The 24,756-nt window shown below is 34.6% G+C and overlaps 2 protein-coding genes across 3 annotated transcripts; both read right to left on the bottom strand.

Moving 5' to 3' along the window:
* Positions 1 to 295: 295 nt before the first annotated feature.
* Positions 296 to 6,883, bottom strand: LOC115962631 (potassium transporter 25-like). Its single transcript, XM_031081515.1, has 10 exons — positions 6,454 to 6,883; positions 4,715 to 4,940; positions 4,392 to 4,634; positions 4,235 to 4,288; positions 4,070 to 4,120; positions 2,706 to 2,966; positions 2,535 to 2,587; positions 2,295 to 2,412; positions 1,953 to 2,207; positions 296 to 1,692 (listed from the first exon to the last, which is right to left on the bottom strand). The coding sequence occupies exons 1-10, from the start codon at positions 6,496 to 6,498 to the stop codon at positions 635 to 637; spliced, it is 2,364 nt and encodes a 787-aa protein (XP_030937375.1). The 5' UTR covers positions 6,499 to 6,883; the 3' UTR covers positions 296 to 634.
* Positions 6,884 to 10,425: 3,542 nt separating this feature from the next.
* Positions 10,426 to 14,766, bottom strand: LOC115962629 (NF-X1-type zinc finger protein NFXL1). Of its 2 annotated transcripts, none has more exons than XM_031081513.1 (2): positions 14,545 to 14,766; positions 10,426 to 14,155 (listed from the first exon to the last, which is right to left on the bottom strand). In XM_031081513.1, exon 2 carries the CDS (start codon positions 14,128 to 14,130, stop codon positions 10,744 to 10,746), a length of 3,387 nt encoding a protein of 1,128 aa, XP_030937373.1. In that variant the 5' UTR covers positions 14,131 to 14,155; positions 14,545 to 14,766; the 3' UTR covers positions 10,426 to 10,743. The 2 variants fall into 2 exon arrangements, with proteins under 2 accessions (XP_030937373.1, XP_030937374.1); XM_031081514.1 differs by having other exon boundaries at positions 10,426 to 14,076.
* Between the last annotated feature and the right edge of the window lie 9,990 nt (positions 14,767 to 24,756).

Below are 24,756 nucleotides of genomic sequence, written 5' to 3'. Positions count from 1 at the left end.
TGATAGACATCATGTGATGGAAACAGAGAGCATTAATCTCACAATTTTTAATTTGAAAGAGCTTTTTAATTGGTCTTCAAAAAAAAACATATAGGGATATTTATAGCTGCAACCTTAGGTACACACCCAACTTCACTTTATGCTAATTTGTTAATTTATGATGGAAGTAATATCACTTTTACACGAACCACTACAACTTAGTAATGCACCATTCTCAGCTTGACTCATTAGTTGAGTGTGTAACTAGACTACTTTATATACCATCCTTATGTCTAAAAAAAGTCTCACAATTCCAAATATTATTTTCGATTGTTTTTTTTGTAAATATTTGGTAGGTTTGAATTTAAGACAATACTCAAGATGCATATCTAACCTAACGACTTGAGCCAAACCAAATGCTCCTATAGCTTCAATTTTTCCTGTTCCCCTTACTTGGGATGTCAACAAATCCAAAAACAGAGAAGCTCACCAAACACACATAATTCTTTTTTCCTCTCCTTTTAGACTCCTTTAAAACTACTACATAAACCAGGGAATTTTTTCCCCCTCTTTGTCACTGTTTTTGTTTTTTATTTTTTCAGTCTATTCCTCATTGTCTACACTGTTATAAACTTAAAATACAATGGCGTACAAGTTATATGGTATAGACCATACCAACCTCTACTAGAGCAGCATGAGGAATGTTCAGGGCCACTGGAGGTTGTCGGCAGTTTTTATCACAAAAAATATAAGTCTTGATCAGGAATCGTTTTAGAAAGTTTGAGCCTTCACGCACTATTAAATGTGACTGGCCTAGGAAATATGCAGTACCACTCTCCCTGGCATCAATTAGTTCTTGTAGCTCATCCCTGACAGATACCCGCATTTGAGGACAATTTTGAGGCAACATGAATCTGACCTTTTTCTTTACAGGAACACCAATTTTATCCAATGGACTTATCTGAGAGTCATTGTTTGCCAAGCTAGCAGAACCAACAGTTGAGTCAGTATCATCTAGCGGAATCAAAGCATTATGTCCTGGCAATGGCTTTCCAACAACAACCATTCTTCCTTCGGGAGATGTCAAAGATTCGAAATCACTTTCTTCCATGGAAATGAATTCTCCAATTGAACGAATGATCTTTTCCTCAAAGTCATCTGTGTCCCTAATGTGATCACAGTACCCGTGTCTAACAATGCAACGATAAATTCTATAATCTTTAGGTCCTACCCGGCCTATAAGATACCTTCGACTTGGGGGGACATGAGGCTCAGCTAGAGACTTGAAGGAAACGAAAATGAGCACCTGATGAAATGCAGGTAGATTGGCAATGAAATGTGAGAAGAAAGCTGGGATTCCAGTCACTATATCGGTGTAAATAAAGCCAATTCCAGGTATCCTAGAAACTCCAAGGCCAGGACCAAGTTCTGTAAGCCACTCTGTGGATACCTTGTTTTGTAAATCATATTCGTATTTCTTCACAGTTCCATAATGCCATGCAAGCATTAATGTCAATGACAATGCCAGAAGGACAACCAGATACCAGGCTCCCTTGTGAAAATTCAGCATACAAGCTGATAGATACATGGTCTCAACGAAGCCAAAGAATATCAGAAAACATGAAGATAGAAAAAAATTCTTCTCCCAGTACAGAGCAATTACAAGAGACATCAGACAAGTTGTTATGAGCATTCCAGAAATTACAGCCAAACCTGTGAGATATAAGTTGAAAAAATTTCAGGAGTTATTCTAGAACTAAACAACTATTTCAATTTTCATCTTACATTTATATTTTGGTCACTTTTTTTGTAAATTTTTTTTTTATCAACTTTTCTTTGACAATCCTCTTTACCATGTCATTACTCATTAGTTCCAAATTGTTCCAGTCATAAATTTTTTTCCTATATGTTAAAATTATAATCACTTTAATTATCTTCTTGAAAAATCATGGGATATTGTTAGGAACGCGTACCTGTTGCATTACCAATTCTCACAATATCATGGAAACCAATTGTGACTGTGAGGCTGAGAATCATCAATAACCAGTTGACATCTGGAATGTAAACTTGCCCATGTATCTTATCTGATGTATGAATAACTTTGGCTCTGGGAAAACAATTAAGTGCCAGGCACTGGTTTATGATGGAGAAACTGGCTGTTATGGTTGCTTGGCTTCCAACAACTGAGGCAAATAGGGATAATAAACTAAAGAAATGGCGAATAGACCCTGGACTTGCAAAGTGCTCCCATGCATTAGAAATACAATTTGCAGATGAAGAAACCACAGTAAAAAATGAAAGCAAAGTAAACTTACGAGGTACAGATTCAGTGAGATTATTAAAATCTTCAACATGCAAGTTTTTGGACATATATGCAGCCTGACCCGCATAGCATAAAATAAGAACTGGATAAATCAAGCAAACAAATGCAATCTGCAGCAGAGGCATCATCCACAAGTTCTTTATAACTCTGATGTATAGATCCTAAAAGTGGGGAGGGGAAAAAAATGAAAAAGAAAAAGAAAAGAAAAGAAAAGGAGAGCTGTATTGAATACCTTAATTGATTTCTTTGAGAAATGGCCAAGATCTGCAAAAATGGCCTCTGATCCTGCAAAAGTAGGACATCTTGTGAAGCAACCAAAAAAACTTCTAATAAAGAAATAAGCACATTTTTCTGTTACCAATATTAATAATTAACACTATGAGAACATAACTAAAGAAATAACCTGCTACGCATAGAATGATGCTGCCTAATGATCTCCAACTACCAATGTCAGTATTTCTCACAAATCTGTACAGGTATACTGGGAGGATCGCATGGATGATTTGTTTGTTCCAGTAAAAGATGTTATATATGCCCACTCCACCGATAAATAGAAGCCAAATAATGATAATTGGAGCAAACATAAATCCAATCTTATGAGTCCCATAGTGCTGCAGCATGAAAAGGCATACCAATATAGCACATGCAGTGGGAACTGGTACATCTGAAACAAATAGTAAAAGTTGAAGGAAATAGGCCGATTAGTAAGGGAGCTATCTAAATCCATGAGTAACCCTATAAGAGCAATGTCATCTAGAAAGAGGAGTCACATTCACCTAATTTAAACTTTGAAACATTTGAGCAATAGAATTGTATGTCTTATCTTTTAGAAACATGTAAATTAATCAAGATGGTTTAGATGTACTCATGCTTGAAAGATGTATGAAGATTATATGACGATTAGAACCCATTTAATGGAAAGAGAAGGCTAGATCATGACTGCAAGTTTCTAGTCCACAAGAGGTATGATAAATAAAAAGTATTTTTATAAGATTACATAAGACAACGATTTGAATAAACAGTTCTTAAACCAACTAAAATTTTAAAAATAACTTACCTTGTCAATAAATTATTTCTCTCTTGAACAGAAATAAAAAAATAATACTGAATCACTTTCCTATGATGCGAACAAAAACAAGAAATAGTGGTTAGGAGTTAGGACAAAACCACTTTCCGATTCACCAAAGATAAAAATAATTTTCTCAATTTTTTTTTACAAAGAACCAAATCAATAATGATGAAAAGAGGATCGCTGCAATAAGAAATTTTCCTATGCCAATTTTGGTAAAAGTGTCAAGCACAATTAAGCACATAGGCTTACACGAGAGTGCAAGCATGCACTTGATTGAAGGATACATTTTCAAGTATAATGTATAAGACCTTTAGTAGAAAGATTCACAACAAATATTGAGAAAAAGAAAAGTTAATAAACTCAATCCTGGCCAAAGGAGGAGGGCTGAAGGGTTGTGGTAGGTTGACAACCAATGCAAAAATTAGTCATTTTTCATGAATTGATCGTGCACAGATACATTTTAGGGTGTCCCTTACTAGCGATGCACAGCATCAGAGCCCAGAATCAATAAAAGGTGGACATGTTTAGATAGGTGTCACTTATAAGCAATGTGCTACATACAATGGAATATGATGTTCAGAATTAGGTTCAGAATTAAGTATCAGATACACACTAATTATAGTTTCATAGGAAATGAAAAGACAAAAAAAATATTTGTACATTACATCTGATTCATTAAATGGTAGCATACTTACATCTTTCTAAAGTGTTTGAGATGGACTCCTGTTTCCTTTGGGATGAAAAATCTGGAACAAGGTATAATATAAAATGAAACTGATGATTGACAATCCTATTAAATAATGCATAATAGTAATCCTTTGTTTCTTGAATCAAATTTATGTCCTATTGCTAGCTCTTACATTTATGTGACATATACGACAATGATCTCTGAATACCTGATGAAGCTGATAACACTGACAAGGATAAAAGAAAAGGAAAACAATTGAATTACGCCTAAATCAAATTAATCATGTTATGAAGAAATAAACTGTTGAAAGTAAATCTGAACTGACAAACCAGAGAGAGCTGGAGTAAGCACTCCTTCCCCAATTGTCATGCAGGAACCAAACAGAGCCAAGAACAATATAAAGTAGTGACTACTTTTATGTTTTGCTATGGTCCTCCAAGCCCTTGATTTAACATTGACCTTGAAAGAGCTTCTCACTTCATACTGCATAACCTCATTAGCACTTGTGTCAATTGGAAGCAGGCCTACTTTGGCATGCCTGCATAATAGTGAATACAAAGCAAAAGTACCACCTGCAATAATTTTGTTGGTGTGAATAATTCTTCCATGGCAAAATCCTGCTAAAATGATTTACAGTACTAGAGAAAATTACCCTCTCCATCATCATCAGCCTTCAGTACTATAAAGGCATACTTCAGTAATGAAATGATGGTCATTGTCCAGAAAATAAAGGAAAAGAGCTCATATACAGTCTCATCTGATTTGAGATCATTTGCAGGAATTGTCCCAAGGACATATAAGGGAGCTGTACTTATTTGACCATAAATTACTCCAAGGCTTTGAAATGAGAAAAGGAGTGTGTGCTTCCATGTCTCCCGCTGTGCACATTATCAAGTTAGAAACACAGATCACACTACCAAAATATTATGAGAAATGCTGCGGTTGTAATTAACAGCCTTAATAAATATCTCCTCACATTTTTGCCTTCAGGTATATTCAAAAAGGCCAAGCTATCTAAATATCTGTTTCATTCATCCATTATTTGCTACATCTGTTCCCATTTTTTGCATCAAAGCCTAGATCTTTATTGCAGACATAAAAATGGATCATTACAGAACGATGCCAAAAGAGCTTCAAACCTAACCAAATTAGTAGACCAAGAGTAACAAAAGGCACAAATGCACACGTATTCAACTTTAAACACCACTGGGTTACACTATGGTTCTACCCTTAAGAAATAGTTCAATCTTAATAAACATCTTCTTGATCAGGAACAAATAGCAGTCTTTTAATTGTATTTGAATTAGTTAACAAGCTACTCATTACATGAGAATTTATGTCAATGCTGAGCATCATTTGGAGTATAATACTCCCGTGCCTTTCTTAAAGAATCTCCTACAGAAACTTTTATATAATGCCCCATACATTAGATAAGGTGCTCAATGTCAAAGCTATAACAGAACTTCGTGCTACTAAGCTTTCATACATGAAGCAGAAACTTTACCATGGCAAGGGATCTCGTTTGTACATACTATTTTAAACAGTCCTAGAATTTCCTGGGCTATCTCAGTGTCATATGAACTGCTGCTAAGTCATTGCTTTCTTTCTTAATTAAAAACATCTACAATAAATTCAGCCTAATTAATAGTCAAGAAAAGTAATGTGTTATCATTTCCAGATTTTTGTTCAATCACTCAGATACTTTAAAATGGTATAAATACAATAGAAGAAAAAAAAATTATAGGGACAATTTAATTACTACAGTATAAAGTATAAGGTTGGAGACTCCTGCCAACATCCCAGTATCTTCCTACAGAACAGTACTTGTGCAGGGGCAGCATACTAGTCATATTTCTATTCGAATACCATTTATGTCTTAAACCCTGGGTTATGAAGCCTAAGTTTGCACCATCAATAAAATTATTGTTCAGATGAGGGGAAAAGGAACTGATCATTATTAAATACACTCCAATTATTTTTAATTATGTAAAAAGAAAACTACTTTCTCTAAACAAAAGTAATATTTCCTCTGTAATATTTCTTGAGCAAACAGAAGCTCTATAAGAAATGGTATTTTTTTAACAGTTTATATATCTCAATAATGTTAATCTGGAGCTACTTGATGGCTGTACAAGTTGGAACCATCCCCCTACTCAAAAGTTTTTATAATTTTGCATGTCATTAAATTGACGCGCAAAATTAATGGTCAAGCAAACATCAAAGTAGTATCATTTATCTTATTTGAACACCCAAAAAAAGAGAGGAAATATTCACCAAATTCCTTGCTTAGCCATATAATAATAATAGAGAGAAAGATCTATCACTGCCTCTACAACTTTATATATCTATTTGTAAACAATAAATTACTATTAGAAAAGAAAACCCATTTACCTTAAACTCATCAGAGAATGTACCATGGCTTTGTGGAGAATCCATGTATTGATAGATAGAATGAGAAGATAATGAAAAGATGAACTTCGAAAGAGAACCAAGTTATATGCATGTAAAAGACATTTATGGGATTGCCAAACGGTGGAACCAATAATGCACCATAGAGGGAACGGAAATCACAAAGTGGATGATCCTCCCCAGAGAAAGAGACTGCACATTGTCCAATTCTTCTCTACTGCTGATTCTTATTGATTGGTTTGGCTGAGTCTAGAACAAACACTGTTTGTTTCTGAATAGTAGTTATATAATAAGTGGAAGAGAGGGAATGCTGGACTGACAGTGACACCTAGGAGAGTCCTCAATTAAAGCTAACATATGTATAAAAATAAAAATAAGGAAACATAGAAATATATGAGAGAAGAAAATCTGTGAGAATATGATAAAGATATTAATTAAAACCACATGGCTAAGTGTATGTGGGGATGGAGGTGATGGAAAGAAGTAGGAGCAGTGCACATGTAATGTGATGAATGGTTTTGTTTGCATGATTTTGACTGGTTTTATGGCTTTACATATGTCTTGCATTCTTTGTTAACAAAAATAAAAATTGACAGCAAATCAAAACAAATCAAAATCACATGTACGTTTACGTTTCACGTTGTTGTTGGGGGAGGAGAAAGAAGTAGAGAAGTGGTGGACATGTTACGTTATTCCACTTCATCTTGACATCTTCTACCATTTTATATTGGATCTCCTTCATTTTCGTTACCTTTTTTTGTTTCATTTTACTCGTCCGCCCAAGGCCAACACAAAACAACCGTTTGCATAATGTTTAATCATTGGTTAAATTTACACCACTTAGCTAACAAGAACAAAAATACAATTAAAAAAAATGGTAAATATAAAGAGAGCAAAAAATATATATTATTGGATCAACTTTTAAGTCTTAACACAATTTAAGGCTTATTTGATGTTATTTCATTAAATAATTTGTTTCTTCAAAAAATATTATCCATTTTTTTACAAGATCTTAAATCATATACTTATTATGTTGGGTTTAGAAACTGTGATTGCTTCAAGTGGATATTTCATTTCCTAAAATAAAAAAAGTGGATATCCCATTTAATTATTAGCACCAAATTGTAACAATTTTTAAATAGAAATAATACCTTAATTGTTATTATCTCTACTAATCTATCAATTCTTTGGATAGACACATTCTAAAAACATATTATCCCATATGTCTTGCAAGATTATCCTTAAAATAAATTATAAACATTTTCTTACTAATACTAAATTATGGTAACTTAATTCAATTTTGTTTTATTTTACTTTACTTTGCATGAGGATTTAAAAAATTAAAAATAGGGTTTAGTAATTGTGATTGCACCAAGTAGATATTTAGTTTAATTATCAAGTAGTTGCACCAAATGGCAACAGTTTTTTAGATAGAAATAATAGCTTAATTGTTCTTATTTTTTCTATTGTTTTATCAATTTTTTGGATAGACAAAATCTAATTTTGAAAAGAAAAAAGCAATTAGCTTATAATTCTTGCGCTTAAGAAAAATAAACATTTTCTTACTAGACATAATGATTATGGTAACCTTTTTTTTTTTTCTTCGTTTACTTTTACTTTGCTTTCCTTATTAAATATATTCAATTTTGAGTAATGCTAGAGATATAAACTTTTTTACAAAAAATTTCACAAACTGCTTATGTGGTGAGTGGTTATTAGTAAATGAAAAAACGATGTTAATAACGGATCTTAAATGAAAACCAATAATAAGCTGGCTACATCAATAGTTTATAAAAATGTTGTAAAATAGTTTGTGGTTGTAGTATTACTCTTCAATTTTTTTCATTATCATATATAGTGACAGTGACAGAGCAAGAAATTCTTTTCAGTGGGGGCCAAGCTATACACACACGCGCGCGCGCACACACACACATATATTTATATATATATATATATATATATATGTACATATATTGCCTATACATTAAGAATGTTTGTAATTTTGATTTAACATATAATATTTTCTTATGTAAGCAAAAATATTTACATCAACTAAGTATTTACATCTTTGAAAAAAAAAAGTAAGTCTTGATATGTCTAAAAATATATAAGTCAATTTAATAAAAATAAAACATAATTAAATTACATATGGTATAAATCAAATACACTTTAATTTAATGAGCTATGTATGACATAAGAGTAATTAGAGGGAGCAAAAAATGCATTATTTCAACTATATAAATGCATAACATGGTTTTAGTAAAAACTTAAGAGGGCCATTATTTAAATTTATGTCCAAATTTTTTTTTTAACCAAAAATACAAGAGGGAGGAAGAATTTTTGCAAAGTGAAGGAGGGTCATGGCCAAGATTTTACAGTAAAACAAACAGACAGCCACATGCTCATGAAACTAAAAAACACATGATCATTTTTCCTTCTTTACTTAGCAAAAGTACCCCTACCCCCCCACCCCCCAAAACACACACACACCCACCACCTCTGATTATATAGTTACCGAATTTTTTTTTTTTTTTTTTTGGGTGAGAAGATATAGTTACCGATTTTTAGTTAAAGTTTATATCTTAAAGTTTTAATTATGCCGTACATAGCATGGGTCGTAACATATCAAAAACAAATTACATAAAAACAATTTATTCAATTCAGTGAATCATGGTTTCTCAAAAAAAAAAAAAAAAAAAAAAAAAAAAAAAAAAAAGAAAAATCAATGGATCATATTTCTTTAACAAATATATATTTCTTTTGAAATATATATATAACTGAAAATGTTTAACTTGTAGTTAATCTCATAATATTGTGCCACATATAAACTTTTTAAGGTTTTACAATTTTATACATCAATATTTTTAATTTTTTAATTTTATACATCAATAAATTTAAATTTTGTTATATAATTAAACCATTTATTAGAATCTTAGCATATCATATTTTCTTTAAATGTTAGAATATAAAATTCCAAATATAAACACAATCATAATAAACGCTTAATACTAATGGAAAATGTATGACTCTATATATAAACAATAAAAACAATCATAATAAATATTTATCAATAATTATCATATTTATACACAAAATAAAAGTGATAAAAAAAATAATATTATGTTAAACTTTTCCATGCATTACACAATAACATGCGTTACCGACTAGTTGCAACAAATATTATATATTTCTTAACAAGTGCCCTGATAGTACTAATTAACAGAAATTAAGACTCTTCCTCAAAATATGGTATTACGCTATTACTTGTAGGTGAGCTATTTAGCCAACAAGTTGCCAAATACGTGTAATGTCCGAAAACTCGGCTTTCGGAATGAACAAAAGAGAGTGAATTATGTGAGTCTGTGAATGCATTCATACTTACCGATACATCATACATGGATGGAAGTCACAAATCAGGCAGTCAGTTTCGAAAATTTAAGAAGGGAAAAACAAAAATGATGGGATCTACCATGTCTAGAATGTGTCGGATTAATCTGGTTGGTTTACATTACAATAATACTTTTGGGTGGGAGAACCGAAGTTAATATTAAAGGATCAAATGCATGCATACACTCAATGCCCATGGGAGGAGAAAATTCTGGGACTGAAAGGAGAACAACATCTCATATATTGTGACAATTTTCAGAACGCAGACCTCACCTAACCAAACCCTTTTCAATTTTCATATGTTTATTAATATTAATAACATATTTTTGGGAGATTAAATGTGAAAACAAGATTCTTTTTCCCCCCTTGTTAGGTTTATTTATTTATTTATTTTTATTTTTTATTTTATCTCTTCTTTATTTGAAGAAGTAAAACCAAACAGATGCATTGAAACGGATGGCACCTAAGCTAACTGTGATTGGGCTTTGTTAAGATACTTTTGTAGATTTTAAACATGGCTATTCAACCAAAGTAAACCACCGTGCCTATGGAGCTTAAAAACATTACTGAACCAACATCCTAATAAAATCCAATTCCATAGAATCTTTGTCCTTCCAAACGACAAATATACATGTTGCCTTCACAGTTTCACCGCAGTAAAGCAAGGGGGAAAATTTTTATATCAAACACCCATAAAACAATAGGTGATTTAACCCAAAAAAAAAAGAAGCCACTACAATTCTCTTTTTGAAATACTAGTTGCCCCTAACAAGACAAAAAAAAATATACTGAAAAGGGCAAATCGGCCATTTAGAATCCACATCTTCCTGTCCACAAGCCTCAATTTCTCAAAAATCAACTTACGCACTTCTGTTCATCTCTCACTCACTCAAAAGCCTTCTCCCAGTCATCTACCACCTCAGACATTTCTGTTCCACTAAAATTATCTTGATGCTGCCCGGCTGAATTTGAACCACTTGCATCAGATTCCAGCATTGGACCTGAATGACTTGCAGCCTGTTTTCCAGGATCCTCTATTCTGAGAGGTGCAGCAGATGAACTCAAAGACGTTTCAGAGTCTAGAACACTCCACCGATTTAGCGTAGCAGCAATTGGAGCTTCTTTCTTCCATGCAGATGCCAGCAAATCTGCATTGTCACCAGGCCACTCTTCATCACCCCATACATCTTCCTTCCAACCAGGCTCCTGAACAACAACCTTCTTCCATGGGTTACCCTTCATAGCCGCCGCTAATCCCCCTTCCTTGGCCGTACTGGCTCCTCCCCATGCACTAGTAGCTGATGATGCCACTACTGCACCACCATTTGGGATAACCACAACAGCTCCATGATATACTGACCCATGATCCAATCTTCTCATGGCAGTTGCAGCTCGAGCAGGATCACTAAATACGGCCAATGCATTCTTGTCATTCAGCCAAACCAGTTCACATTCCCCACCAAACCTCAGGACCAATGCACTTATATCTGAATCTCTTGGCAAATCAAGAAAAGAAACAACGAGTCTGGGATCCATGTCTACCAAAGGATCAAAAGCTGGGGAATGGGGTGTGTTTATGTTGGTGGAACCCTTAACCCCAATCACACGAGGAGGGGGTTTTGATTTGGGTGTAACATGAACCACAATAAAACGCTTTGGCTCCCAACCTGCAGAATAAATAGCAAGTTTCCACCTGTCGGCAATTAACCTTACCACATCTCTCTTATCCTTAATCATTGGACAAAAAACATGAACCTTAAGACTACTTGTAGTTCCTCTGCTCTTGCCAAGTACCAAGAACTTACATCTCTCCTCCACAGATAATACCCACTTTGGATCACGCCTATAGAGGTCTGTAAGAATTTCAGAAACAGCGGAGTTCTCTCCAAAATGAAGGGCATCCAAGTTTGAATTAACATCAAAGGCATCTGCTAGAACCCGTTTACGTTCCAACTTAGCACATTCATCATCACACATGAGCTTCCTTTGTCCAAGTGGGATTTTCTTGCCAGATGCTTCCACTGGCTGAAGTGGCACTGGCAACTTTTGGATAATGGAAGCTTCATATAAAGTATCAGCACTGAAACCACCAATGTTGCCTCCAGCATCACAAGGAACAGTTGCTGTTATCCGGCCACAAGAACAAGTGATTGTGACAGGGAAATCACATCTTTCATCAGGACAAAGAGAAGATGGGTGACAAGGTGATTTACATGTATGCCTACAATCTCTCCTAGGAGCACCACATGTCTGCCCACAAGAAGTTTTTAAACCTGGTTCAGGTCCAGGAGAAGTATCACAAGGTGGTGCATGACAAGTTCTTCCACAGGCATGCAGTCCACACTGCCTGGTCTTCCCACAGAGCCGGTTACATCTGATATCCTTTGACCCACAAGGTATGTTCCTAAGTACAACATGTCCACCAATGCATTCCTTTGCTATAGGCACCGTACAAGGTGGGCAGTCTCCAAAGTGGCAGCTGTGAGAAGATGAATGGCCACAAGGCTGAGGAACTGAACACGGGAGTTGACATGAAGGATGAGGTGTGCCACAAGGCAATGGAGGAGGGATTGAAGTTCTCCCACAAGCACATGACAAATCAGTGAAAATTGTTTCAAGGCAAGGAGGGCAATGGCCACTGTGACAAAGTGATTTACAAGAATGCAGCCCACACCTTAGCTTCTTCCCACATGGGATTGAGCAAGTGTGTGGATCCCAATCCCCAGGGAGAAAATTGTTAGAATTAGAGAGGGGGCAGCACCGCTCACTGCACCTGTGCCTTCCACAATTCTTCTTCCGTCCACAAGGCTTATCACAAGTAAATTTCTCCTCCATCACTGTTTTGTAGCATTCCACAATTTGAGAAGTTGATCCACAACGGCATTTTTGAGAAACTCTAACCAAACATGGTGGGCAATCCCCTGCATGGCATGACTCTGTACATTTATGCATCCCACAAGGAAGGAGCTTGTCACATGTCTTAGAACAGGTTGGAATTGGGTCCAAACAGCTCTGTCGTTCCTCCTGCAAACTTGTTTTCCCACAATAGCATGTATTAACCCTGCTCGGCATCAATTCACACTCTCCACAAGATCCAGGATGGCAAACTTCACAGCAGGCATGATTACCACATGTAAGCTTATTTCCGCAAGTTGAATTACAAGAAAAAAGACCCTCCTCTGTTTTCACCTCTCCCTTCACAGACATGTCCCCACAAAGAACAACCTCCATCTTCTTCTTGCAGAAACAAGAGGCATCGACTGAAACCTTACATGGATCACAAGAACCCACATGGCAGGTCCGCTCACACCTATGACGCTCACATTTAAGAAGCTTGTCACAACGCTGACCACAAGTAAGAACAGACTTCCGATCAGAGCACCGTGTTGTAATTGTTTTCTTCCCACAAGGACATAAACGGGGTGGGGCAAAAGCTTTACAAGGAGGGCATGGACCTGGATGGCATTGCAAAACACAATTATGTTGGCAAATATCCTCACTCTCACCAGCACCTAGTTCCCTCTCAAGTGGCTTGCCACATGGTTCTCCACACGAATGTGGCGTCAAATACAAATCAGAAGGTGGGTCTGGCCTCTTCCCACAAAAGCAAATATATCGAATCTCCTTCAGCGATGTAAGCTGCACCGACTGACATCCAGGACACCGCCAATTAAATCCCTGACTCTTCTCTGCAGACAAGTCAATAGAAGTAGGCGCCCGAGCCCATTTCTTGATACAAACCAGATGAAAAATAGAGTAACAGCTCGAGCAAGACCAAATGGGTGCTGACCTCCGCACCATGTCATAGCAAATCATGCACTCAACGGTGCCCTTCGTCAGCTTCTCCTGAATTTCTTGCACAAGCTGAGGTAAATTCAAGTCCTTCAATCCCTTCCCCACCTGACTCTCCCTATCCTTTCTCTGATTCAAAGGCCGATAACCCACGTATCCCCTTCCCCTCGGAAAATTATTGCCTCCAGCCCGACTCTCGGGTGGAGCAGAACTAGAGTTCGAGTCCCCACCACTTCTGTAGTTGGAACTGAAGCGCAATGGTGGGTTTGGATTCGGGATTGGGATTAGGCTTGGGTTCGGGTTCGGGTTCTGGTTCACAACAGTGGTGGCCGTGGATCCTCTAGGGATCCACTGGTGACGAGCAGACTGTGCAGGAAATCTAGTCCTATGATCCCTTCTATCATTTGGAGCTTGAGAGCTCATATTCTGTGATTCCAAACACACAAAGCTTGTATCAACAAACTCCAAATTAAACAACATCTAAATTATAACTGCACCCAAAAATCTAAAAATAATAATAAAAGGAAAACAATTAGCAGTCTATTAATGGCGATTAATCGAATCAGATCAAGAATTTGTACAAAAAACAAAAATCATAACCATCCATTTCTTTACCGATAGAAATTAGTGACAAATCAATAATATTATGCAGCTCTAGCTTCCAAACAAATTGATTCTTTTCTTCTTTTTCTTTATTCCTTTTTGAGTTACTACGCCCTCTGGTCCTATGTAAAAAAAAAAAAAAAACCCATTTCTCCAAATCCTAATTTGTTCACCCAGTCCCATATTTTCTTGGCAACCAAACCCTAACTAGTATTTCTGATTCAAGAAAAAGAATCAAGAAAACAAAAGATTAATTGCAAAAAAAAAAAAAAAAAAGAAGAAGAAAAAAACCTGATCAATAGGATAAAGATCTGTATGTCTGTCTGTCTGGCTCCCTGTGAGTGTGTTGGTGAGAGGTAAATGTTGTGGCTGGGTCTCGCGGATTTTATGTTGCGATGGTGAGAGACAACAAAGTAAGGTGGGGCCCCACGTCTTTTGCAAAGTTAAAATGCTTTTGTTTGGTTTAGTGGGTTTCTCTTTTCTCTTTCAGGGATAAACCGACCCGACCACAAGGACAAGGGACTAGGAAGAAATGCATATGAGTTGGAACCTTATATATATACCTGTCTGTGACTTGTGCCTTGTGGCCGAAGGCAAGCATTTCGCTAATTTCGTAGTCAGCCTTTGCGTGTCAAAGGGTATTATGCGTGGCGGCCACTCAGCTACTCGTATGGTTATTTATTTATTTTTTATTTTGGTCAAACTATGGTTAAATTTAGTATACACAACTTTTAGCTCTAGTTTATAGCCCAATTTTGACTAACATTAAAATGAACAATCTTATATCCACTAATAATTTCACAATAAATTTCACAAGCTTTTATTAGTTGTTATTGGTAAAGAAAAGAAAAAGTAAAAATCTCAATGGTGGTCTCAAATTTTTTTTTTCTTTTCTTTTGTGCTGAATAACGACTTTATTGCTCAACATGAACAACGGAGGAACAAGAGGATCATGGTCTGACCCCATCTTTAATCATGGCCCGAACAAAAAAAAGCTAGCAAATTAGAGATGGGAACTAGCCTAGACCAATTTACAAAAGTTGAATGGTGGGCTCAAATTAAAACTAGTAAAAATTTACCCCTTAATATTTATTATGAAAATATTGTGAACATAATATTTTTCTAGTAAAATTAAACATTTTTTAAGTCTCCTCTGCAACTCACTGAAATGAGTCAAATTTACTTGTCACTCCCTCTCCAACTCACGTATCATATATATTATAACTTTAAATAGTGTTATACCACTTAATAAGTTTTTATTGAGTTCATATTTTGAAAATCTCACCGTCAAATTACATGCTCTTAACTTGTATGTCAAAATTCATGCTAATCGGATATTATTTACCGTTCAGTCTATAAACTCCACTTTTATGCATAATTTTAAAGTGTAAAATTTTAATATTTACACATTTGATTGATGATATAGCTATTGATCTTTGATCTACTTGAAATATAGCAAGCATAAAGGATATTAGGAAAAAAAAAATGTAATTCAACGTTGAATTTCTCAAATTTTGCATCTAATGATAAATATTGAATAGTGCAATATTGATTCAAGTTATACCAAGTGAGCGTTTGGATTCAGCGGAAACGTCTCACGTTTTCCTTTTTTTTTTTTTTCTTTTTTTTTTTGCTTTCACGCGTTTAAGGGAGCAAAATTTACTGTTCATGAGACAAATTTTACTGTTCACGCACTGTTTCGTCACTGTTCATGCACTGTTCATACATTAAAAAATATTAAAAATGGGTCCCACGACACTATTCACACATTTAAAAATTATTTTGCTACAGTGTTTTCAGTTTTCAGTTTTCAATTTTCAGTTTCAGCAACAATAAGTTCAATCCAAACGGACCCCAAATGTAACTTGAACATATCCTATATATTATATTATATTAAAGTTGAAGCATAGGAAAAAGTATAATTATAATACAAATTAGATTTTAATTGGACTATAATTTTGTGGCACATATCCTATTTAAATTTATTGACTTTTGTGCTAAGTGAGTTCTTCAATGCAAAAGACGAGGAGTCAAGTATAAATAAACTATAAAAATAAATAAATATAAACCCAATCATATCTCTAATTTTATAATTAGAAGAAGAGATAGTTTTTATGATTTTTACTTTTCTATGGCATTTGTTTAACTAGAAATAATTCAAACTAAGTTACGTGGAATTCACATTGATTTAGCTCCTTAATCATTGATTTTTTTTTATTTTTTTTGAAGGCAAAGCAATACTCATTCATTGATATGTAAAGAATCACAGTACAAAGCATTCACTGCAAGCGGTGGAGTATCTTCAATCCAGTACAAATCCTTAAGTAAATTCCTAGCATGTTTCGCTAATGAATGAGCCACCATGTTTCCACCTCTTTTTACCCAATTGAAAGATAGGACCTGCATTCCTCTAAGGTTGAACTTGATATCATCATAAATATGGCCAAGCAGCGATCTATTCTCTGTGGGATCAGATAGAGCTCTCATGACGTTTAGACAATCTCCTTCAATTATCAACCTAGAAAACCCTACATCCCTGGAGAATTCAACCGCTCTTGGACACGCCATGACCTCAACCTCCTCACTGCTATGCACATGGGGGCCTTTAGTTGACATTCCCGCCATAACCTCACCATTAGAGTTCCTGATGATTGCTCCAAAGCCCGAGCATTGTTGGTCTAAGAAAACAGCAACATCAAAGTTCATTTTATACTCCTCTGATGGTGGAGCTTGCCATACACAATTGACTGCTGGAACGTTTGTAGCCATTAGAGTAACTTGTGCTTTCCTATACTCATCAAGGAATTCTTCAACTCTCCTATTCAGCAAGCCCGGTTCCTTCAATTGTCCACCATGTATCACTGCATTTTTTTGGTTCCATATCATCCACACTTGCACCAGAAAATGTTCCAACTCTTCCCTCAGTAATCTTCTCATCAAAGACTCAAATAAAAACCTGAAATCATGGCAGTTCGTAGTCCATTTTTGTAGCGAAGTGATGCTTCCAGCCCATACATCTTGCGCAGCTCCATATTCCCAAATAGCATGGATGGCAGTCTTGGCAACTCTTTTGTAGCAATGGCACCTGTCATCATCTAATATTTTTCATTTTGCTAGGCTCACCCTGGTCGGAAGGATTTCTTGGTAAGCTCTCCACACAAAAACCTTCAGTTCGCTAGGAACTTTCAATCTCCAAAGAGTCTTCCATATCTATTGTCCCTCTGCACTTCTAGAAAGCTCTGCCTAGTGCTCAGTAGTCATCACTCTTCTAGCAACGTGATAGGCAGACCGAACCGAATATGCACCATTTTTTGTGTGCATCCAGACCACTGAATCAGCTACCCTCCTTCGGCTTAATGGAATTTTGCAAATAGCATTTGCATCCTTTCTCTGGAAGTTCTCCATGATAATGTCTCACCTCCAACAATTTAAATTCGGATCTATAAGCTCTAAAACTACCCAATCCTCCACTTCCTCAGCCACCGAGTGCAGCACCTTATTGGGTGGATAATTGGGTATCCATTTATCCTTCCTTACCTAAATTTCTTCACCATTACCCACCCTCCAATAGCAGCCACTCTTTAAAATTGGCATGGCAGCCAATATACTCCTCCATGCAAAGGAATTGGCACGGAGGGAAATATCGAGCTTTAAAGCATTTATAAAGAAGCGATCCTTCTCATGTATCAACCTCCACCCTTGTTTTCCTAGCATTGCAAGATTAAATAATCTCAAATCTCTAAATCCCATTCCACCTTCATTTTTTGGTTGAGAAAGAGTGGCCCAACTTTTCCAATGGATTTTCTTTTCATTCCAAAATTGACCCCACCAAAATTTAGCACATAGAGCATTTAAATCATCACACAGTTTTACAGGTAACTGAAACACACCCATAGTGTATGTTGGGATGGCTTGAGCTATAGCCTTGATGAGTATTTCTTGCAGCACTAATCATGTTTGATATATTTTAAAAATTATTGGATATGTTAAAGACATAAGCCCATAAACTTTAGTTGGAAAGCCCAAGTAATTTTCCTAGCACATGTGAGTTGGTGGCAGGAGACATAACTTACCATCAGATCATCTAAATATCCCACAATTCCTCTCATTCTTTTATGAAAGTCACCTCCTTCTCAAAAAGTATTTTTCCTTCTTTACTTTATCATATCTGATATCTTGCCAAAACTCTTCCACATTCTTGGCAAATATTCCTTAATATCAATAGAAGTTGAAGAAAATCAAAGGTATGAAAGTGGACTGCTCATATCAAGGGAGATTTAAAAATATTATGTTAGGTTTTGTCAACGCCTTAATGAAAATCTGTCACATGTGCTCCTATATAAAGAGACGTAAGATTTTATTTCACCTACCTCTGTAGGTCGGGTTGTCTGTGAAAAAACTATCAATTCTTCGCTAGATTCACCAAAATTTTTATTTCTTTCCCTTTGATTATGCACAGTTTCGATTCCATTAATATACAATGACTAGTTATTAGTACAATCTTTAAGAATGTAGGTCTCTACAATCGAACCTTCTGGTTTGGCTCGGTTGGGAATGTATTTTTTCAATTTTCTAAGAAATCTATGAGAAAAAAGCATTGGGAGTATGATTACATATGCAGCCAAATTTATAGATTTTTTTTTTTTTTTTTCTATGGGAAAGATACAATTAATTGATGCAATGATGGAGCTAATTACCTTTCAATTGGGTACATTCACCGATATTGTACTGGTCTTCCTAGAATGGCTTCTCAAGGCAAGTGAACAACAAGATAGACCATAACATCAAAGAATGTTAGAGGAAATTACCTCTCAAGCTTGCATAGTATGAGAACTATACGTTCTTTTAGTTTCTCCAAGTCACTCTACTTTAGGGTCCTTGAGCATAGGTCTTGGAAGAAGTTGTCTAACTCAAACAATAAAAGACTAATGTCCTTATGCGCAAAACCTTGCAACCTAATTGAAAGAATTTGTTGTAATAGCACACAACAGTTGTTGCTTTTCAAACCATATAGTCTACCATTTCTCGCATTCATTGACCTTGATATGTTTTTTGTATAGCCATCAGGACACTTGATTGATTTCAAAAAGTCATAAAAGCCATCCCTTTGTTCAGGTTTTAATGAAAAGAAAGCACGAGGCTTCTCATATGATCCATTAGGATGTTGATGCAGATGCAACTGGTGCCTAAAATTTGTATTTTGCTAGTTTATCTGTGCCTTTTCTCTGTCCTTGTTTTTCCCCTCAATGCCCAACAAAGTACCATAAGTACTCTCATTAATATTCTTCTCCATGTGCATGACATCAATGTGGTGCTCAAGCTTCTCATTTTTCCAATATGGTAACTTGTACAAAATACTTACTTTTGACCAATTCGGTTCTCCAATAAGTTGATGTGGTCTCTTCTTGTTACTTGGATTCTTTCCTAAAATTATATTTGGAATTCTATCTAGCTACTCTTGTATCTTTCCCACCTGTAACTCTAAAGATCTCATTCATTTCTCTAATAAACCATTGTGGAACTGACTATTTCGCGATCTATAGCAAAATAAGCTCGATGGTTAATGAATCCAATTTTGCTTTCCAAATATTCTGAATATGGTTCATCGTTGCAAGTGTAACAAGAATGATAATCCTTTGTCCTTTACCCAGACACGTTACCAAATCCAAGATAGTCATGTATTGTCTACAACAAAGTTACATGCATCTGGAAATGCTCTTCACTATAGGCATCCTAAGTTTCTGACCATCTTCCCATAACTCCTTCAACTCATCAACCAATGGTTTCAGGTAAATATCAATCTTATTTCCTAGTTGATGGGGACTAGTAATAAGTAAGGACAACATAAAATATGGCACCTTCATAACCAACCAAGGCGGTAGGTTATATGGGATAAGTATGACAGGCCACACACTATAATTATTGTTCATGTTCCCGAAAGGGTTGAATCCATCTGTAGCCAACCCCAACCTCACATTGCGAGGTTCGATGATGAAATCAGGATGTTGCAAATCAAACTTTCCACTCCTCACTATCAGCCAGTTGCCTCATTATCCTATCGTTCACACGTTTGCCTATATACCATCTCAAGGTCTTAGCTCTTTGTCGTGACATGTACAATCTCCTCAGTCTCAGTGTCAACGGGAAGCATAAGTATCCTTATACCTATGCTCCTCACACATCAGACATTTATCAAGATTTTTATTTTCTTTCCAAAATGGTGCGCAATCATTTTTACATGCATGAATACGCTCATATGACATGCCCAAGTCACGTAATATCTTCTTTACTTCATAAGTTGACCTTGGAACCAAGTTACCTTTTGATAAAAACTTAATCAACAATTCTAGTATCATGTCAAGTCCCTTATTACTCAAGTTGGTCATTGCCTTTACATTCAACATTTCAATAACAAACTTCAATATAGAATAATCAGTGCAACCCGGATACAACTCTCGCTTTGCATCTTCCTTAAATTTGTTAAAATTATGCACTTCCTCATCCTGGTTTGCTTTTCTTGGTTCTCCTCTAATTCGGTCACCCACCAAGGCATCTATACTATCCATATGATCATCATCCAACATTTCATTATCATGAATATTTTCGTTCGATACACGAGTGCTGCAACTTAAATAATTCTCCCAAGTGCAGGATTGTCACAAAGTAATAATTCGGTAAGTCCAAGGTCGAATCCACAGGGAAAAGGGAATTGATTAGCAAACCAAAAAAGAATGAAACTAAAATAATAAAGTTTAATTGAAAAGATTTTGATGGTTTAGTAAAGGTAATTTAAATTGAGAGAAAATAACAATATATTAAAGCGCTTTAGGGATCCACACAAAACACATCTATTGGTAGTCTTAACAATATTTATTTTATAACTCAACTAAAATTCATACGAAGGATGATCTTAGTCGGATGATTTAACAATAGGAACTCAAGAATTAATTGTCTAAGGTAGTTTTATGAAATTGATTGATTTTAGGCAAAACAAAACTAGTGAATTAGTTAGCAGGGAATACTAAGCATTTAACGTGCCTGGAGTTTATGATAAATCAAAGAATTATAAAAACTAAACACTTTTCTAGATGATTAAATCAATCAAAAACATAATAACATAAGCATTAAAACCATAAAATAATTATTATGAACATACCAATAAACGGTTGGGTTTCATCTCTTGCCTTAGCAAGCCATAACACAAATAAAACTCTACAGACTATAAAGAAACTTTAAGAAAACCTAAATTACATTCTACGGCAGCTCTCCTCTGAATTTTGCCCTAAAGAGCCTTTAAATAGGTCAAGAAATCCTATTACAAAATAGGTCAAGAAATCCTATTACAAGTTGAATTCCCTTTTGGAGAAAATCTCAGGTTTTTAGGTTTCACTTAACCGACGTTTTTGGCCCATTTAAATTCTGATTTTGGACTTTTAGTAAGAGTTGTGGCCTTTAAGATAACTTTGCAGCCCAACTTGAATCATCTCAATTGGACATCTAAACTAAAAGTTATGCCTAAAATACAAACTGGTGTGCAAACTGGAATCCTAGTTCGAATTGGACTTGGATTTGGTGCAAATTTCCTTTGATTCCTTACTTTAATTGGGCTTAAATTTCATTGGGTTAGTCTACTTTGACTTCGTTATGGCCCTTGTAAAAGTAAAATCCATTAGCATTCTTCTTTGCACAAATCCGCTCATTTAATTTCATTCTCCTACAAAAGACAAATTCACACATTGAAATTCAATTAAGAACAAAATTGATTATTTAGCATTATTCTAAAACCAAATATAAAATGCACGAATTAACTCAAAATATGTATGATAATACTTTCTAATAATGATATAAATATGTAAAATTAAGCTTCAACGAGGCTCTCCATGATCAAACCATTTAGTATAAAATTGCATAATCCCACGACAAAGCAAATGGACACGCACAACATAATGAGATTGTCGATAGCAATTCACACATTGATACACGGGCACGAAATATTACTACTCGAGTCCACAACCACTATTGTAAAATCAATAAATGAATTCACTCCACTAATATATAGTTCACTTAATCTACCATCAGGTGTCTTACCTAGTGTCATCCAACTTTTATCCATGTCAGATTACAAATGTAAGGTAGATGTTAATTCAGCAAAATAATAACAACTTATGCATAATGTATTTAAACATCTAAGTCTCTAATCTACTTAGATAAAGCCCTATCCCATTCAAGAATACAAAAGTCTATGTCATGTCGTACTCAATTCTATATATACCTTAACACTTAGATAAAGCCCTATCCCACTAATATATGGTTCACTTAATATACCATAACCCTTTTTTTTTTTTTTTACAAGTACCATAGTCTTTTAATTAAGTGTAAAGGTAATCAGAAGTTTAAAAATTGATTAATGCTTTTCATACTCAAATCTATATATACCTTAATACTTAAAAAAATATATACAAAACAATCAACACTCCCAATATCAATTTAAATCACCTTATAATACCATTCAAGCTACCTGTTTATACCAACTCAACAACTTACCACAAAACCAATTATCAATATCATAATATAGAATGCTTACAAATATTGAAAAAAAAAATTATTAAAATAATCAAACAAAAGTAACTCAATAATATTCATCCACAATTTCTAAATATAATAAACACTCTCAATATCAATTTAAACCACCTTATAACACCATGCAAGCACCTGCTTGCTCCAACTCAACAACCCACCAAGAGCGGCTTGATGCATTTGGGGGCCTAAGGCGAAAATTGATCATCTTATTTAGATGCAAAATTACTACTAATTAACATGAACTACATAGAATTTTTTTTTTTTTTTTGAATTTTTAAGACAAAAAAAAATTGACAAAATTTTTCATACTTGTTGATGTGGTAGATTGATAGTGGTAAGTAAAACAGTGGTATTAGTGGTAGATTTAGATGAAAACTAGTAAAAGTTTGCTAATTAAACTCTTATTATTATTCTTTTTTTTTTAGAAGTGCAACATTCACAAAATTTTTTACAACAAATCCTAGATTTTAAACTGCTTTTTGTTTTTTATTTGAAAATATCACTATAATTATTTTTTTGTCATCAACAATAGGCTGTAATAACTTGCTACTTAGCATTAGTTGTAAAAATGTTGTGAAAAATATTGTGGACGACGTTGCATTTTTCTCTATTTTTTTATTTGTTTTTCATCTAATAAAAAAAATTATTTTATTTATTGATTATAAATAATCTTATTGGTTAAAATTTAGGGGCCTTTTTTTTACATGGGGCCTTAGGCGGTTGCATTTTTTGCTCCACCATAGAGCCGGCCTTGCAACCCACCACAAATTCAACTATCAACATCACAATATAGAATGCTTCCAATATAAAACACTTACAAATATTGAAAAAAAAAATTAATAATCAAACAAATATTGCTCAACAATATTTATCCAAAATTTCTAAAAATAATAAACACTCCCAATATCAATTTAAACCACCTTATAACACTATGCAAGACACCTGTTTGCTCTAACTCAACAACCCACCACAAACCAATCTATCCAAAATTTATAAAAATAATAAATGGTACCAAGAAAAAAAAAATAAAGATCATTGCATCCTATTTTATTTGTAGAAAAATTAGATGAACCGAACATTTACTATATATCTTTGTTGAAATACTGAGCTTTATAGGGCAATTTGATTCAAGTTGTGCTAAAATGGGTATTCAAGAATTGCAACATATTCAAAAACCCAAAGCCATAATACAAATCAAATCGGGGAAAATATGTGGAAAAAGAGAGAGTAAAAGACCAAAGATTAGATCAAGAAGAAGAAACTAACATCATACCATTCAAAACCCACGGAGAACAGGTAAAAGGAATTCCAAATGGACAGTGTATTCTGCAAATCAAGTGCCACAAACCAATCCATAAATATAGGGTAAGCAAAAGGATCCACAAAATAAATAAATAAATAAATAAAAGCCCCAACAAAAAAAAAAAAAAAAAAAAAAATCACATTAAACCAAACACAAACATGATTTAACCATACAAGTTTGCACAAGACCATTTCTTAAATTTGACATGTACTCAAAACAAAGCATTTAAGTTTGCACACATAATATAAAACATAACATATAACACATATCCATCAAACAAAGACATGATTTAACCAACAAATTACTTATTTTTCAATGTTGACCAACAACAACCAGTAGAACACAAAATCCAAATCATAGCTTTGAAATGATGGAATGAAGATTTGAAATAATCTCTTAAACTACCAATCCAAACCCAAACCCTATTCTCTAAACACAAAATCCCCTTACAACTAGATCAAAGCTAAAGTCATATTACAAATGATAAAATGTTGTCTTTCATGTAATAAATAGACACAAGCAATCAAGAATCACCAAGATAAACAAGATCATAAATACGAGTAAAAATACATAAGCATGAAAGAGAATTATGATTTCTCAGTGCTATCATTTCAATAAAA

The sequence above is a fragment of the Quercus lobata genome, chromosome 10, assembly GCF_001633185.2.
Source record: "Quercus lobata isolate SW786 chromosome 10, ValleyOak3.0 Primary Assembly, whole genome shotgun sequence".
NCBI lineage: Eukaryota > Viridiplantae > Streptophyta > Magnoliopsida > Fagales > Fagaceae > Quercus > Quercus lobata.
This window is presented reverse-complemented; position numbering and strand designations above follow the sequence as displayed.